This window comes from Dermacentor albipictus, chromosome 1, assembly GCF_038994185.2.
Source record: "Dermacentor albipictus isolate Rhodes 1998 colony chromosome 1, USDA_Dalb.pri_finalv2, whole genome shotgun sequence".
Classification (NCBI taxonomy): Eukaryota; Metazoa; Arthropoda; class Arachnida; order Ixodida; family Ixodidae; genus Dermacentor; species Dermacentor albipictus.
Window position 1 is genome coordinate 162,014,877 of NC_091821.1, and position 16,633 is coordinate 162,031,509.

At 45.0% G+C, this 16,633-nt stretch overlaps 1 protein-coding gene and 1 long non-coding RNA gene across 4 annotated transcripts in view; one reads left to right on the top strand and one right to left on the bottom strand.

The window, feature by feature from the left end:
• Positions 1 to 6,478, top strand: part of LOC135911375 (uncharacterized) — a 51,376-nt gene extending 44,898 nt beyond the window's left edge. Inside the window, exon 2 of the long non-coding RNA XR_010567296.1 lies at positions 5,809 to 6,478. This is a non-coding gene — a long non-coding RNA (uncharacterized lncRNA). The remainder of the gene's footprint in view (positions 1 to 5,808) is intronic.
• Positions 1 to 16,633, bottom strand: part of LOC135911360 (solute carrier family 23 member 1-like) — a 189,421-nt gene that overhangs the window by 16,603 nt on the left and 156,185 nt on the right. For all 3 annotated transcript variants that reach the window (XM_065443600.1, XM_065443615.1, XM_065443607.1), the window contains exon 9: positions 10,063 to 10,204. In XM_065443600.1, the coding sequence (XP_065299672.1) occupies positions 10,063 to 10,204 (142 nt within the window). The remainder of the gene's footprint in view (positions 1 to 10,062; positions 10,205 to 16,633) is intronic.

The following is a 16,633-nucleotide window of genomic DNA, read 5'->3' on the forward strand; positions in this document are numbered from 1 at the left end:
CAGCTTGTAGTTTCAACAGGCTCATCGTAACTAGGAAATTCATGTGAGCTCTCTGTATAAGCCATATCAACTTTCGGATATAGAAAAATGCGATTACTCGTGCAATTTTGGAACGAGGAAATTAGGCTATCAGCGCACGCGAACTCCGAAACTTGGAGGCTGCTGCGAGCGCAGAACGTCCCCTCGAGGGGACGTTCTGCTTCCCAGCAGCGGGCAGCCAGCGCGCTGCCCGATCACCCGTCACCTCGTGGACCACTGACGGCCTGTCTGCAAAGGAACTGTCGCTTTATTTCAAAGCGGCAATTTTTAACAATTACTTAAAATCTTCGCAAAAACACCTTCTATAGAACTCTCCAGCTGGCACTAGCATGGCCACAGGGTTAGAATGTTCGAAAAATTCATTTTAATGCTAAGTACAATTATAACGCTACATACATGAGCTCGACGCGTGGGGCACGTTCTATATATTTGAACGCATCAACATGTGGCTATAGTAAAATGCGGGACAAAATACTTATTTTTCTTTGGATAATTTGGCTGTCAAAAATGCATAAGCAGAAGTTTCGGGAGGTCGTGGAAAGACTGTTGTCACAGCTGGGATAAAAGTGTCTATACAGCAATATCACATAATGACACATTCACGCATCAAAAGCGAGTGCTCAGTATGCAGTATGCAGTGTGCAGCGCAATTGCCGGCTTACTTATACAACAGACCTTGTTCTTTTGTATACTATAGGCTTCCAGCGCAAGTCTTGAAGGGGTGCTATCGCTCCTGCTCAGAATGGTTGTCCCCGAGAAGCGAGCCTCACGCGCGTGAGGCTCGCTCCGTAACGTAGGCTACTTGTCCTCTTTCATCCTAGATATAGTAACCGGCTCCCGTAACTATGCAACGTTCGGTTTCGCCGGCACACGTCGTACTGCGAGACAAGGGTATGGCATAGGTCACACCTCTTTGAACACTTGACGAAATGATTATGCCTTGTACGGCAACCTCGTTTGCTGTCACAGAAAATGCGAGGACAAGTTTAGAATAGACATTTCCTCTTCTTCTTCTTCTTCTTCTTCTTATTATTATTATTATTATTATTATTATTATTATTATTATTATTATTGACCCTTTAACTAGCCAGATAAGAGAGACACGACCTAGCACGTTTTTATTGCTTTGTTTCTTCTTGATGTTCAAATACATATAAAAAGAAATATGAAATGGCTTCTCTGAAAACCAAGTGAGATATTTTCACGTGGTCGTGACGTCAAAGAACACAGTAGCAATACTGTGAAAGGCAAAAACTAGCTTTTATTGGGCGAACCTGTGCCCACAAAACACGCTACACTTAAAGCACAACGAGAGCGGCGAACACAATCGGCGATCGTCGTAAATCTGATCTGCGGGTCAAGCGCGTCGGCTTTTATAGAGCAGTCATCGAATGTTCCAGACTAATCGTTCGGACCCGCGTGCCTTCCACAAAGTTCTACACCATTCGCGTCAGGTGATGAAATCAGATAACATAACGTTCGGCGACAACAGACAGCGGATAGAAGCATCGATAACGTTCCAGAAACTTCGGATACATACAGGCGCGTTCCACGCTGTGCGATTACATTTGTTAGGCTGCGAAACGTGGTTGTTCGATAAAGATAAGTATACGTGTCAATATAGCGGGTCGGAAATATTGCTGAATAACTGGTTAGAGAGAAATGTGTGGGCCAAAAGTTGCGTTTGGTACTTGCTTTGACAAGCTAAATGTGTGTTCTTGAGATGCACCTAAATCGAGAAAATATTATTAGCTTTCTTAAACAAATAAAAAAAATTTCGCATTAGCGATAATATGACCACCATGTCCGCTAAGACGGTACCGACGATGTCTTCGAGTTTTGTCACCAAAACATCTGCTGCTGCTCACAGCCGACATTTTTGTGACTACGACTGTTGAGCAGGTACATAAACTAAGGTAAATTGAAAGGCACGGACTAACATTTGATTTTATATAGCGCTTGCAAGTATTTTTGTGAGGTCAACAATATTGCTAAGCTGCTAGTTAAAGGGTTGTTATAGATATTTACCTGTAAGAAGAAATTGTTTAAATGGAAAAAGGGAACTACATCTGCTGCTGCCGTCCATAACCACGCTTTTAGTTCAAATGTTTGAAGAAAAGACTACAGTTATCCTAGCGATGTCCTTGCAGCCACAAACTGTTTATAGAGACGTCTTACACTGCTGCTGGGAACGCACATTGAACGCGATGAAAATTGCCTTCTGCTTGTCTAGTGTTCGTAACAGATGACGAAGAAGCCCGAATTGCCACTCTGTCATCATCATCATCATCATCATCATCATCATCATCATCATCATCATCATCATCATCATCATCATCATCATCATCATCAGCAGCAGCAGCAGCAGCAGCAGCAGCAGCAGCAGCAGCAGCAGCAGCAGCAGCAGCAGCAGCAGCAGCAGCAGCAGTAGCAGCAGTAGCAGCAGCCTAGTTTATGTCCACTGCAGGACGAAAGCCTCTCCCTGCGATCTCCAATTACCCCTGTCTTCTGCCAAGCGATTCCAGCTAGCGCCCGCGAATTACCTGATTTCATCGCCCCACCTAGTCTTCTGCCACCCTCGACTGCGCTTCCCTTCTCTTGGCGCCCATTGTGTAACCCTAATGGTCCACCGGTTATCTAACCTGCGCATTACATGACCTGCACAGCTCCATCTTTTTCTCTTAATATCAATTAGAATATCTGCTATACCCGTTTGCTCTCCCATCCAAAGCGCTATATGTCAGAACCGGTAAAATGCACTGATTGCACACCTTCGTTTTCAATTATAATAGTGAGCTTCCAGTCACGAGCCGACAATGTCTCCCGTATGCGCTCGAATCCATTTTTATTCTTCTGCGAATTTTCTTCCCATGGTCATGGTTCCCTGTGAGTAATTGACCTAAACGTGCTCCTTCCCAGACTCTAGAGGCTGACTGGCCATCCTGAACACTTGCTCCCTTACCCGGCTATTCAGGATTATCTTCGTCTTCCGCATATTAATAATGAACCCCAATCTTACACTCTGTCTGTTAAGATTCTCAAGCATTTAATGTAACTCGTCTCCAGTGGTGCTGGACAGAACGTCATCTACAAACCGAAGGTTGCTGAAGTATTCGCCGTCAATCCTTACTCCTAAGCCTTCCCAGTTTAAAAGCTTGAATACTTCTTCCAAGCACGCAGTGAATAGCATTCAAGAGATTGTGCCTCCCTGTCTGACCCCTTTCTTTATAGGTATATTCCTGCTTTTCTTGTGTAGATTTAAGGTGGCTGTGAAATCTGTAGATATTTTCCAAAATATTTACGTAAGCGGCCTGTACCCCTTGATTACGTGGTTCCTCTATGGCTGCTGCTACTTCTACTGAATCAAATGCATTTTCGTAATCTATGAACGCCATATTGAGAGGCTTGTTGCACTCTGCGGATTTCTCGGTAACCTGATCAATAACAGGGATGTGATCCACTGTAGAGAATCCTTTCCTGAAGCCAGCCTGTTCCCTTGGTTGACTGAAGTCCAGTGTTGCCATTATTCTATTTGAGATTATGTTGGTGAATATTTTGTATAATACTGGGAGTAAGCTAATGGGTCTATAATTTTTCAATTCTTTAACGTCTCACGTTTTGTTGATTAGTACAATATTTGCATTCTTCCAGTTTTCTGGGAACCTTGACGCCGATAGACACTTCGTATAGAGAGCCGCCAGTTTTTCAAGCATTATGCCTCCTCCACCTTTCATTAAATTCATTGCTATTCTATCTTCTCCTATTTCTTTTCCCCGTTTCATGTCTTGCAAGGCCCTTCTGTCCTCATCGCTAGTTATAGAAGGGGTCTCTGCAACCTGTTCATTACGGCTTCGAATGGAGGTATCGTGACTCCTCTGGATATGGTACACGTCAGTATAGGATTCTTCCGCTGTTTTTGTTTACCTTCGAAATTGCTGATTATATTACCCTGCTTATCTTGTAGTGCACACATCTTGGTTCGTCCTACGTCAAGTTTCCTTCGCACTGATTTCATGCTGCGTCCATATTTTACGGCTTCCTCCGTCTTTCTCACGTTATAATTTCAAATATTCCTTATTTTCGCCTTGTTGATCAGTTTTGACAGTTCCGCGACTTTTATGTTATCTCTTGAGTTGTCGTTTCTTTATTACGTCTCTTGTTACTCGGGAGAGCTTGTCTACTGGTTGTCGTGGTGCCTTATCTTGTAATTATATTGCAGCCTCTGAAGCCATTCCGGTAAAGGTTTCATTCATTATCTCTATGTCATCTTCATCTCACTGTTCTACGGCTGCATATTTGTTTGCAAGTACCAGCCTGAATTTGTCTCCTTTTTCTTTTACTGCATCTAGGTTAGACTGTTTCTTCTTCCAGTTTTACTCTTTCTCTATTCAAATTGAGGTGAATACTAGCCCTCACTAATCTATGATCAATGCACTTTACTCTACCTAACACTTCAACATGCTTAACTATGCTGGGGTCGGCAGAAAGTATGAAATCAATTTCACTTCTTGTTTCACCATTAGGGCTTTTCCCGGTCCACTTTGCGTTGCTACGCTTCCTGGAAAAGGTGTTCAGTATTCGCAGCTTATTCTTTTCTGCGAATTCTACCAGCATGTCTAGAATCGACGCCTTCGTTGCCAATTGCTTGTTCACCATCCTGATTTTTTCCCACTTGTGCATTGAAGTCGCCCATTAGTACAGTATACTGAGTATGCACTTCCTCATCGCTAATTCAGCATGTTGATCAATCTGACCTAGTTCATGATCATCGTGACTGGATGTTGTAACGTAGGCTTGTACTACCTTTAATCTATACCACTTATTAAGTTTGATTAGGATTACAGCTACCCACTGATTAATGCTGTAGAATTCGTCAATGTTGCCCGCTATTTTCTTATGGATTAGGAATCCTACCCCCTATTGCTTCTTATCTGGGAGACCTCTATTGCAGAGGACATGGCTGTTAGTCAGCACTGTAGAAGCCTCAGCAGTTCTTCTAACCTCCCTTAGGCCAATTATATCCCGAACAATATATGATAGTTCCTCAAAGAGTCCTGCTAAGCTAGCCTGAATTGTCAGAGTTCGGGTGTTAAAGGTTGCGAGGGTCAGTTTACATTGGCGGCCTGTCCGGATCCAGCAATTCTTAGCACCCTCTGCGGCGTTACAGGTCTGACCGCAGTATTGGTCAGGCGCTCCGCAGCTGCTGGGGACTGAGGGCCATGGGTTAATTTAAGAATCATGAGGGAGATAGTGGCCGAATACCCTACCAGGGAGGCCAATTCCTGTTTTGGTGAGGGAGTGTCTTTTTTGAAGCTTGGTATAGGCCTTCCTAATTTGATTGTACCCTGGTTTGTATAGCCCCACTGGCTCTCGGCATCATTTGCCGGTGTCAAGCCTGGAGTGGCGCCTTTAACACGAAAGAGTTTTATGCCGGGGTCCACCATCAACTTCCTGTAACAGATGTGATGTTGGCGCTAATGCGTAAAATATGCTCTCTCTTGATAATGATGACGCCTCTATCTAGGAGCGGTGACGTGAAGTACTGCATCATGACACTAACGAGCGCTGACAGTGAGCGCTTCGGTAGTCTCAGCACAGCGGAGGCTCCAACGCGGCGTAGCCTGGTGTAGGTGGTGTAGGCCTATTGCTGAGGTCACGGCGCAGTTTGCGGACATGATTTGTCTTTCGGGTCCGATTAGCCTATGACGCCTTGTCGGCTACGGAGTGCAGATTGAACATGCTTCATCATGTCGGCCCGTTTATTTACAGGCCACCCAATGCTTCGCTTGCGATGGCACCAACTAAGGAAACTGATGCGACAAGTGGCGCAGAAAGGCAACGATGTCAACGGGCGAATTTCGCTTTTGTCCGGCGAGAGACACGCCAGCATGGAGCAGAACGCCTTCGCGCGTTCGTGGCGAACTCTGCCACTCCCATTCCTGAAGCTTAGTGCATCGCAACTGGCTGCTCAAGACATTACGGAGCCGGACCAAGATGCTCGTACCTTCGCCGCACCGACTCTGCAGCAGGAGGCCGATCGCCAACAGGACGCCACGTGACAAGCAAACCTGCAACACGGTTGCCGGCCCGCAAATCGTGCGCCTTTTGCTGCAGCATACCTTGAGTCTATATCTTTTTTAAGAGATTACTTGTTAACAGAGCAAGGACTATAGCGATTGTAGCCATGGAAGCCTGACAAAGACGTTACGGTAACAGCCATCATAGAAATGTGTTCAGTCAACGCTGCTTAAACTCGCTGCCATTGCCAAACTACCCTATTCACTCGAACCTTTTTTTTCTTTTTATCTGTTTCGAACAGTCATGTCCGGAATAAGGGAAACGTGAGGGCTGTCTAAGACAAAAGAGTTGCAGGCCAGAAACAACAAGAACCGGCAATTGTTGGCCATTGTGTGATTAAATAGAAATGTGCTAACGCCTATTTCCGGTACAAGCTGACCGACTCCAGTTGTTAAGCGGCTGTGGTTATGTGCTCCTGAACACAATGCCGCATTCCGATTTTAGGCCATATTTAAAATCGACGACCTACGTACCGAAAATTGAATGCCTGTTCATGAAAATCACGCTGTCAAAATTAATGCGAAGAGCCGCTCCAAATGACGTCTTTTCTAGCTCCTAGGCTGTTTCGGGACATAAAGCACAATCACTTAGTTAACCTGCTGAGGGCTTCAAAGGAATACGACCACTTTATTTGCGGTTGTTACAGCAAATTTTTTGAACCAATATTTCAATACTAATACAGGTAAAACAGGGGGAAGGCGCGAGATGGAAATTAAAGACTATGAGCAAAACAAGAACAGACACAATTAACATTTATGCGGTCTTCGAGCAAAGTACAAAAAAGAGAAAACCGGCAGATCCCACGCTCAATGGGAATCGATGTTATGCGAAGCAGTGTACGAGGAGCCTACCAAGTTAACGAAACGGCCATGAGCACACCACGACGTAGGCGGCTGTTTTATGACCTACATGACACGCATGTCACGACATTCATGCCATGACCTATCATTTGCATTCGTCATATACTCTTGTCATATTATGCCAATTTTGGCTCATACCAAGGCGTAGGGGGCTGTTTCATGACCTACAATACACGCATATCACGACATTCATGTCATGACCTATTATTTACGTTCGTCACAAACTGTTGTCGTACTATGCCAGTTTTGGGGCATACCAAGTTAACGAAACGACCATGATAGCACCAAAACGCTGGCGGCTGTTTCATGACCTACATAACAGACATGCCATGATATTCATGTCATGACCCATTATTTATGTTCGTCATACACTCTCGCCATACTATGCCAGTTTTGGTACATACAAAGTTAACGAAACGACCATGAAGGTACCAAGACGTAGGCGGCTGTTTCACTACCTACTTGACACTCCTATCATGATATTCATGTCATGACCGGTCATTTATGCTCGTCATACACTCATGTCATATTATGCCAATTTTGGCACCTACCTCCTCTCGAAATAGTAGGCAGGCGTCGTGCCCCTCTCGGTAGCAGTTGTCAGCTTGCTATCTCCATGTTTCCTTTGTGTGCTCGTATGTTTCCACATATAATAATAATAATAATAATGATAGATAGATAGATAGATAGATAGATAGATAGATAGATAGATAGATAGATAGATAGATAGATAGATAGATAGATAGATAGATAGATAGATAGATAGATAGATAGATAGATAGATAGATAGATAGATAGATAGATAGATAGATAGATAGATAGATAGATAGATAGATAGATAGATAGATAGATAGATAGATAGATAGATAGATAGATAGATAGATAGATAGATAGATAGATAGATAGATAGATAGATAGATAGATAGATAGATAGATAGATAGATAGATAGATAGATAGATAGATAGATAGATAGATAGATAGATAGATAGATAGATAGATAGATAGATAGATAGATAGATAGATAGATAGATAGATAGATAGATAGATAGATAGATAGATAGATAGATAGATAGATAGATAGATAGATAGATAGATAGATAGATAGATAGATAGATAGATAGATAGATAGATAGATAGATAGATAGATAGATAGATAGATAGATAGATAGATAGATAGATAGATAGATAGATAGATAGATAGATAGATAGATAGATAGATAGATAGATAGATAGATAGATAGATAGATAGATAGATAGATAGATAGATAGATAGATAGATAGATAGATAGATAGATAGATAGATAGATAGATAGATAGATAGATAGATAGATAGATAGATAGATAGATAGATAGATAGATAGATAGATAGATAGATAGATAGATAGATAGATAGATAGATAGATAGATAGATAGATAGATAGATAGATAGATAGATAGATAGATAGATAGATAGATAGATAGATAGATAGATAGATTCAGTTCATGAAAACAACGGAGCGGGCAGTCGGCTTAGTTAATAAAACGTCGAGGGTTTTATTCACGAAAATTTCCAATCACTGTATTATGCACTGAAATCTTCGAACCGACTGGCCGGCATCCTTCAAATGGTCAGGCTGGTCGGGCAATTGTTTGGTGCAACACGATAGAATAAAGCGTGCCAATACAAATCATGGACACGCAGCTGTAAATTTCTTATCAGCTGTGTTATCCTGCGCGTCCGGTAAGAATATGGGAAATCGCAGCAATCCTGTTGCAATGTTGGTGCTCAGAAATATTCAGTAAAAGCGTATAACAAGTTCCATTTGGCACGTGTGGCATGTAGCTTCATTGAACGTTCATTATATTGTAGCCTACACAGCCTGAAACTAGTGAAGGAGTAGGTATTGTCTTCTTTTGCGCGGCGTGTGCAGCGTGCTGTCTGGACGGACTCGGAGCAGTAGCATGGGTCTATTCGCACTTGCGATCCAATGTGCGAGTTGCACATTCCACGTGGCCTTATCAGCCACACGGAATGCTCGTGGAAAGAAACTTGGGCATGTCTGCACCGCATTCGGCTAAATGTCGCAAATACAAAATATACAAATACGATAAGGCATAGGGAAATTAATCTGCACTTGAAGGCTGGGCACACTTGAAAAATCAGCCCTTATGTCCGCACTGAACATTCATTAAAGACTGTCGTCCTTGAGCTACAACACGTAATTGGATCATGAACTAACTTTGCCTGTTCATCTCGCGCAACGAAAGCACTTTAAACCTTCCTCAGAGACAATGATATCAACGAGCTTGTTGAATACCTGTTGTACTGTTTTGTGCATGTTGTGCAGGTGTGACGTGCACTGTGCCTATCATTTCATTTTTTCTCATACCCATTTGGAGTAGCACGGTGGGTATCCGGCTAGGAAAACCTCTCCCAGATTCATTAAGAAGCCTCCCTCCCCACACTCTCTCTCCCAGCTGTGCACGTCACAGTCGTAGCAGACGCCACTGAAGAGAAAGGGACCAAGCTACCGTTGAAGGTGGTTTACTGCATCGCATAGACCAGGCCTCACGCACGGTACAGCGGCGGTCAGGCTTAACCCGAACAGTGACGGTATATATATATAGCTGCCTAACATTTAACAAATACAGGCTGTAAGGTGCAAACATCGAACGCCTTGAAAGGAAGACACATTAGCTAGTGTATTCAAGGCGGACCACACATAAATCTGCAGTATGCATCCGCAGGAGAAGCAAGTAGATGCTAACGCGTGTTTTTGTTAAGTGTGACAGCCACTGTACACAGTGGCAAGCAAACTCAGTCCTCGCACATGAATGGAAGCAAACTAAAACACAGTAGAAGATACCCAGTGTGCCCATTGCACATACACAGTGGCACATACCCAGTGGCATCAGTGCACATTCCTTGTGCAGATACCCAGTCAGCCCTGTGGCAGATCATTTTAGACTGCAATATCACCGGGATCAGCCCACGAAAACGGCGAAGTACCCCACCCACCCACCTACTGAAAAAGAACATGACTGCGGTCATGTTCGAAAAACAGTATTACGAAAAAACAATTTACGAAAAACAGTATTCCTCACCTGGGTATGGTACTCGTATCCAGGGGCTCTTTTCGATGATACTGGAGCGGATGTCAGTTCGAGCTGGATCACCGGGACGCAGGTACTCCGTTTCGGTCATAAGGTAGCAGGCTCCCCAGGAGATCAGGATCGCTAGCAGAATCTGGGAGAAAACATTACGTTCAGGTACCGCGGCTATGCTGCGTTCAACTGCACATTGTTGCGGCTCGAGGTGGCGTTTTGGCCAGGAATCCACCAAGCCCATTGACGAGTACGACCGGTAGTGGGAACGAAGGAAGAAGTGTTGATTTTGCATTATTTACCTTGGCTCCAGATACAGAAGCCCACTCCATGTAGGAACATATTAAACGTCTGAGTTAACATCAGCACATGTCAGCACCACCTCACTGCACCAAAGGCCTCCGCTTTTAATACAATTTATCTGCTTAAAAGAAAGGCGACATATCGAGAAAACAAAGGTTCCAAATTTTATGCGCACGCAAACCATCTAAAATATTGATGAGCTTCTAAAACAAACAATCTATACAAAGCTAAAAACTAGTTTATCGCAACGATCCCGCATTGAGGCGCAACAACATGAATATACGTTTTTCTGAACTCTTATTATATAGATAAAAAATAGGCAGGACTATCTCGCGAGAACTGTCGACAGAAAGCGTTTAGCACTGAATCAATATATTGATACAACATATCGCCACCGTCTAAACAGGTGATGAAGGCGTGTATAGTAGCGGGACTCCTATCTCACGCTTTCGATGGATGGATGATATGAGCGTCCCCTTTTCAGCGGGGCTATGGCTTTCGCCGCCAAGCACTTGTTATTAAGTTTCCAATTGTCCAACCTATGTATAAAGAAAGAAAAGAAAGAAAAGAAAAAGAACCTGCGAAGAATTCCCATCACTAAACTTTCTTAGCCCCTGTTAGGAACTTTGATACGCCTTGTAGGGGTTGGAGGACGGAGTTCGGGATGAAAACCAAACTTGGGAGGGTTTACTTTACATTATTTACAAGGCGGTGAGAGACAAGTAACAGTCGTACAGTCATTACGGGCCGGCAGCAACTCGGACGCTGCGGCCCGCGGCAAGAAGTTCGAGAGAGGTCAATCAGGGAATAAGGGAATGCTCCAGAATGCTCATGTCTCTTTGGAAGGCTTCTTATAAACCCTTCGAGCACTGGAAGTCGCGTCATGTTCGACCAATGGGAGAGTCCGCTCAGATGACGCCACTTTCAGCCAATGGTAGGCGCCCGTGCGATGGTGTCATACACGGCGAAGAGAGTCGCCGCTTGGGCCCCCTTGCTTGATCACTTGATCCCCCTGCGGTCTTGCCTCGCAGAGTTGCAATGCGCTTCTTCAAAGGAGGAGAAGGAGAGGGGCGCTCATGCACCATTGTCCGAAGGCCCACCTGCTCCCGGTGCTACGGCCCCGCAGCGGTAGCAAATGCCTTCTTCAAAGGCGAAGAGGGGTGACGATTGGGCTCTATTGTCCGACGGCCCCTTCTAATCCCGGCGGCGTACGAACTTGTTTGCAAGTGTCCTGCCTCAGGAATGTGGCACCCCTGCTTCTGCATTCCTCAATTAGCGGTGCTGCGATTCGAAGTGGTTTGGGGAACTCGAAGTAGCCTCAGGAAACGGCGCCATATCTAACAGCCTCCATTGTTTGTCGTTTCCCTACTTTGTTTCCACTAAGCTTCCAATCGCCTCTTACTAATCTCTATTGCGGACATATTTACTTTTCACCTGCTGTCACTGAATCGAACGGCTTCAAAGAAGGGAGAGGTGCCTAAATCGACCGCTGGGCACATATCTACACATTCTAATGAAACATGCTCCAAGGTAAATGTACCTGGTAGCGAAGCTTCCATAGGAGCCCATACGTTCAAAACATGGCGGTCCATCGCCGGTTCATGGGGCTTAGCGCCATCTGTATGTGGTGGGAACACTTCCGGCGGAAGAAAAAATAACGTGACGCCATGTCCGTTAAAAGCAGAAGTGACGTCATTTTGTTTTCGAAGGCGCGAAATTTGTTTTGTTGTTCTTCCTTTGGAGCTATATATTCAAATGCCCCGCCATTCGACTTGATGGGCGTTTCGAGCTTTCAGCGTGGAAAGCGATGCAGGAAAAGGCCAGCCGTACGGTTGTCGAAATCGCATCCCTGCGCAGAACATACTTTCTTTGGAGGCCGACGAAAGCTTTAGGTGTAGAGTGCTGATCCTATTGTCGGATGCCAAGTCCGTCGGCCAGCGCAGTCGCACGAAAACAACTACACAATTATCTGGCGGTCGCAACTCACTACTTTTGACTGAACACATTAAGAAGCAATGAAGCTACCCGCGTCACCAAATTCAGACAAACTTCGACAAGCAAGAAAGCACAAATTGTGAGGGGGGCGTATTTCAGCAGGTGATACGAGTGCGCCTTTCTGCCCATTTCAAGACGTGCATTGCACTGCGAGTGATAGTGGCGTCAACGCCCCCTGTAGCGATGGACGCTGAAAAAAAATGCATTTAATAATAATAATAAAATTAAACGTATTTTTTTAACTCATCACGAATATATAAAATGGACTAGGAATTTTATTTTCGTTGAATGAATCTAACTGTGTCTCGTTTGAATTAAAAAAGGCGTTTTTCTTTCCAAATGTTTGTTCCCTCCAAACATAGTCGCACTTCGATCGCTGCTCCCATAACCCCCCATGCTGATGTCGGTGACAATCTGTACTGAACCGCTTTTCGCCCGAAGCTTCGCGACCTATTTGAATCGGCCTTGCATGCTCCATTGTTTCCCTTGCTTTACCGCAGCAAGCACATGCTTCTTCCTTGTTTCATCTCACTTTTTAAGTGCGTGTTGCAAGAAATCCTGATGTAGCTTCGAAAAGAGCTGCCCTTTGAGTTATCACAAATATTTTCTCTCCCGATTTCCTTCCTACGAACACTCGGCGCCATCCAGTGGGGCCACCACGAAGCCTGCGCGTGGCCTCCGAAACGAGAAACGCACAATGCGTCAACCGGGCTCCTCTCGCGCGCGTCTTTCTCGACACGCTCAGTGACCCCAGTGACACATAATCATTGACTCAAGTAGGCGAGCGGTTCATGGAAGAACGGCACATTTCCAGTGCATTCATGGCGCAGCTCGCTATAGCGTTGGCGTGAAAGGCATTCATTGGAAAGCGGCATCTGGTGCATTTGTGGCGCAGCCTGCTAAACCGTCGTGGGGCAGGCTGCGACATTGAGGAAGCCTTGTGTCGTGGGTTCGATTCCGCCCAGTATCGGATAAATTTAAAAGCTCTTTGTAATTTTTGTCATCGTAGAGCTGCAAATTACCAGTGGCACATTCCCAGTGGCGCACATCTATTTACCCAAGTTGGCGTCAGAGACGTTCATTGAAGAACGGCACACACCTGCTCACACATACCCAGTGACCCAAGTAGGCGTCATTGAAGTTCATTGAAGGCCCGCACATACCGAGTGACACACATACCCAGTGCTCCAAGTCGGCGTCGAAATGTTTCATTGAACAGTGGTATGTACCCAGTGCCGCATCGACAGAGACCCGTGTCGGCATGAAAGAGATACGTTAAAGAGCGGCACATTGCACACATTGCCAAATATTCAGTGACCCAAGTTCGTCCAACGGTTGGTTTCGAACCATGTTCCCTCAGCATGGCAGGCCGATGGGCTCACCCATTCGAGCACGGGACTACCCACTGACCCAGAAAGGCGGAAAGATAGAGACAGGTCAGTTCGGAATCCCACAAGGTGGAGGAAGTATTCATGAAAGGTAAAATTGTCAACCACCCGCGTTTAGCACGTAGCTTCGTGCTACACACGGGTTGGTGACAATTTTACCTTTCATGACTACTACCCCTACCACGCAGGATTCCGCAGAACTGATTTCACATATTCTGTGTCCCTGCGCTTCAAGTTGTCGATTAATTCGCCCTCGCGCTGCGATCTACTAGTGTCCTGGTTAGCTCAGATGGTAGAGCGACCGCCCTGGAAAAGCATTTGTCGCGAGTTTGAATCCCGGATCAGGACGAATTTCTATTCATCGGTGAAGCGTTATTTCTGAGAAACCCGTATGGGTATCTTTTGTATTTTCGTTCTACAATCGGGTGGATGAGAATTTTACCTTTCCTAAATACATAGATAGTTAACCCCCAAAAGTGCGTGAAGTACTCTAAAAATGCTAACGAATTAAAAGCCTCTATGTACACCGATGCGCATATGTACACCTTCCCGGTTTTCAATAATGGATATCAACTACGGTGTTGGGCTATGAGTAGATATAATGCAATATATTAAGGCTAGCCTGTCTTTCAAAGACAATGCGGTGTAGAATGGCTACAATTATTCATGTCCACGATGGTATGAATCACGTGCTCCATTTATCTAATGTGCTGCCGAACTGAACGCACCTATGACCGAACAGCCGATTGAGAGCTTTCATAGACGCTATGGCCATTGACAAGAGAAATGAGATGGCAGAGGTTAACCAGATGAGAAGCTTCTCGTTCGCTAACCTACAGTAGGTGAATGGTAATGGGAAAAGAAAGACGGAAAGAACAGCGGAGAAATAAAGTAAACGCCCGAAAAGAATAAATAGAGGCCGCGGCGAACGTCTGGGATAATTATAGTCTCCATAATAGACCAGTCGAACGTAAAAATTTCAATAGCGCCTTGACCGACTTGTGGTGTGACGACTGTATAGACCATATAGTTTGATACAATAATTACTAGACAGAAATCGGGCGCTAGTGTCTACGGGAGCTGCAATGGGGGCGGTTAAGCCAGCGTGGGAAACGTAGTAAGTACATGGATTTTGCTAAACTTCACCCTTCTGGCTTCAAACGGCTTCGTGGCTTTGTAAACTCGTCCTTTTCCACGAAGCACTGTGTAATAAGTGGCTGAATAAACATTATGAAAATTGTCCGACGGCAGGCCAGCAGGAACATAGGACCTCTAGTCCACAAGCCCTATATTGAAACTATTACGCCACGGAGGCATGCATTGACAAGAGACATATGCATTTACCGCGGATAAGCCAGAGACTTGATGCGCTTTGCGCGTTTTGATTTGGCCACCTCGACAAGTTTAGTTGTGGCAATTAGTAGTGATTGGGCGGGTTCGTTACGTATTCTGCACTTCGAAAAGTATAGATTGCTCTGAAATTTACGACCATTAAGGCATACAAAGCGTAATAACAAAGCCACAAGAAAGTCTGAATCCACAAGCGTGAAGGTAAGACACATCTATGCACTTCCCACCGTTCACATAGTGGCTGAATGATTGCAGCGCCAGAGTTCCCTCTAGTAATTATTGTAGGAAACCCTATGGTATTGGCCGCATTCCAGGATTGTCCACTCGGAAAGCGGCCAGTCGTTAAGACGCGCGAATTCGTTCACCAACTTGCCTGTGTGAGCTGTAGCGAGGACAATGGCGGAGAACATGTTCGAATATTCCCTCGCTGCCGCAGTTGCCACAAGCAACATGTCCGATGCAGAAAGTAAATGATTTTCTGAAAGCTACACCAAGCCCACACACAGTCAGCAAAGTGCTGTTGCACCGGGTAGGGATCGTCCAGATAGAGGACAATGTCGAACAGTGGGGTCCAGTCAATGCAGTCGTGTGTGCTGGAAATTTGGTGTGTTCTAGAAGGACTATGTGGCAACATTCTCAAGCAGTTAAATTTCGCTGCTGCATCTGTTCTTGACAGCGGGATAGGTTCCTACACGCCGTCTTCATAAGCAGATCTTTGTCTCGGAATCGGGTGTGACACGTCCTCAGGCGCGTCCAAGGCTCGAGGAAGTTGCGACGTTAATATCGGCGTACCTTAACAAACAAGCCTTGAGATCCCACCAAAAAAATGTGCGTTGGTCTTTTTAGCCGGTAGCGAAGAACTTCGTACGCCATATCTATCGACGGACATAATATATCTTATGTTAGGACGCGCAGATTCTTAGGGGAAATCATTGGGAATGACCTTTGTTGGAGTCCACTAGTGGCCTACATAAAAAAAAGAACGACCGACGGTCATTTCTCACTTGTTCCAAGTTTCTTCGAGGTAAAGCCTGGGGCACGTGAGCGCACGTGATGATGCGACTGTACAGGAAGCTATTTCTGGCGTATCTGCGACACAGCTTGACGTTGCTTACCAACACCTGAAGATTTAACATCGTGACAACAGCAGGAATCACTGCAATTGCGTACAACTACCAATCCACAACTCACATTGTAATGGAAGTACTTAGAGCACACGTCAGACCGCTTGCTCGTGCTCCTTCCCACCATCTCTCCTCACTCCCAGAGAACTGATCCCGTGCATCTTTTTGCCACAGGCTATTGCCTTATCTTGTGTTCCTTCGATGAGATTACGCAGCTGCAGCGAGAGTTTTGTTTCCCCGTGGCACTTGGATCAGCCACAAATTGACCCGACAGTACCAGGAATACGGACAAAGGTACAACTCTCATCACCAGCTCTCTAGCAACTTTCTCTGCTCTTGCTGTACAAGGCATACAACGATCATGAACATATGTGTACTGATGGTTCAAGCACCATGGACGGGTCTGCGGGA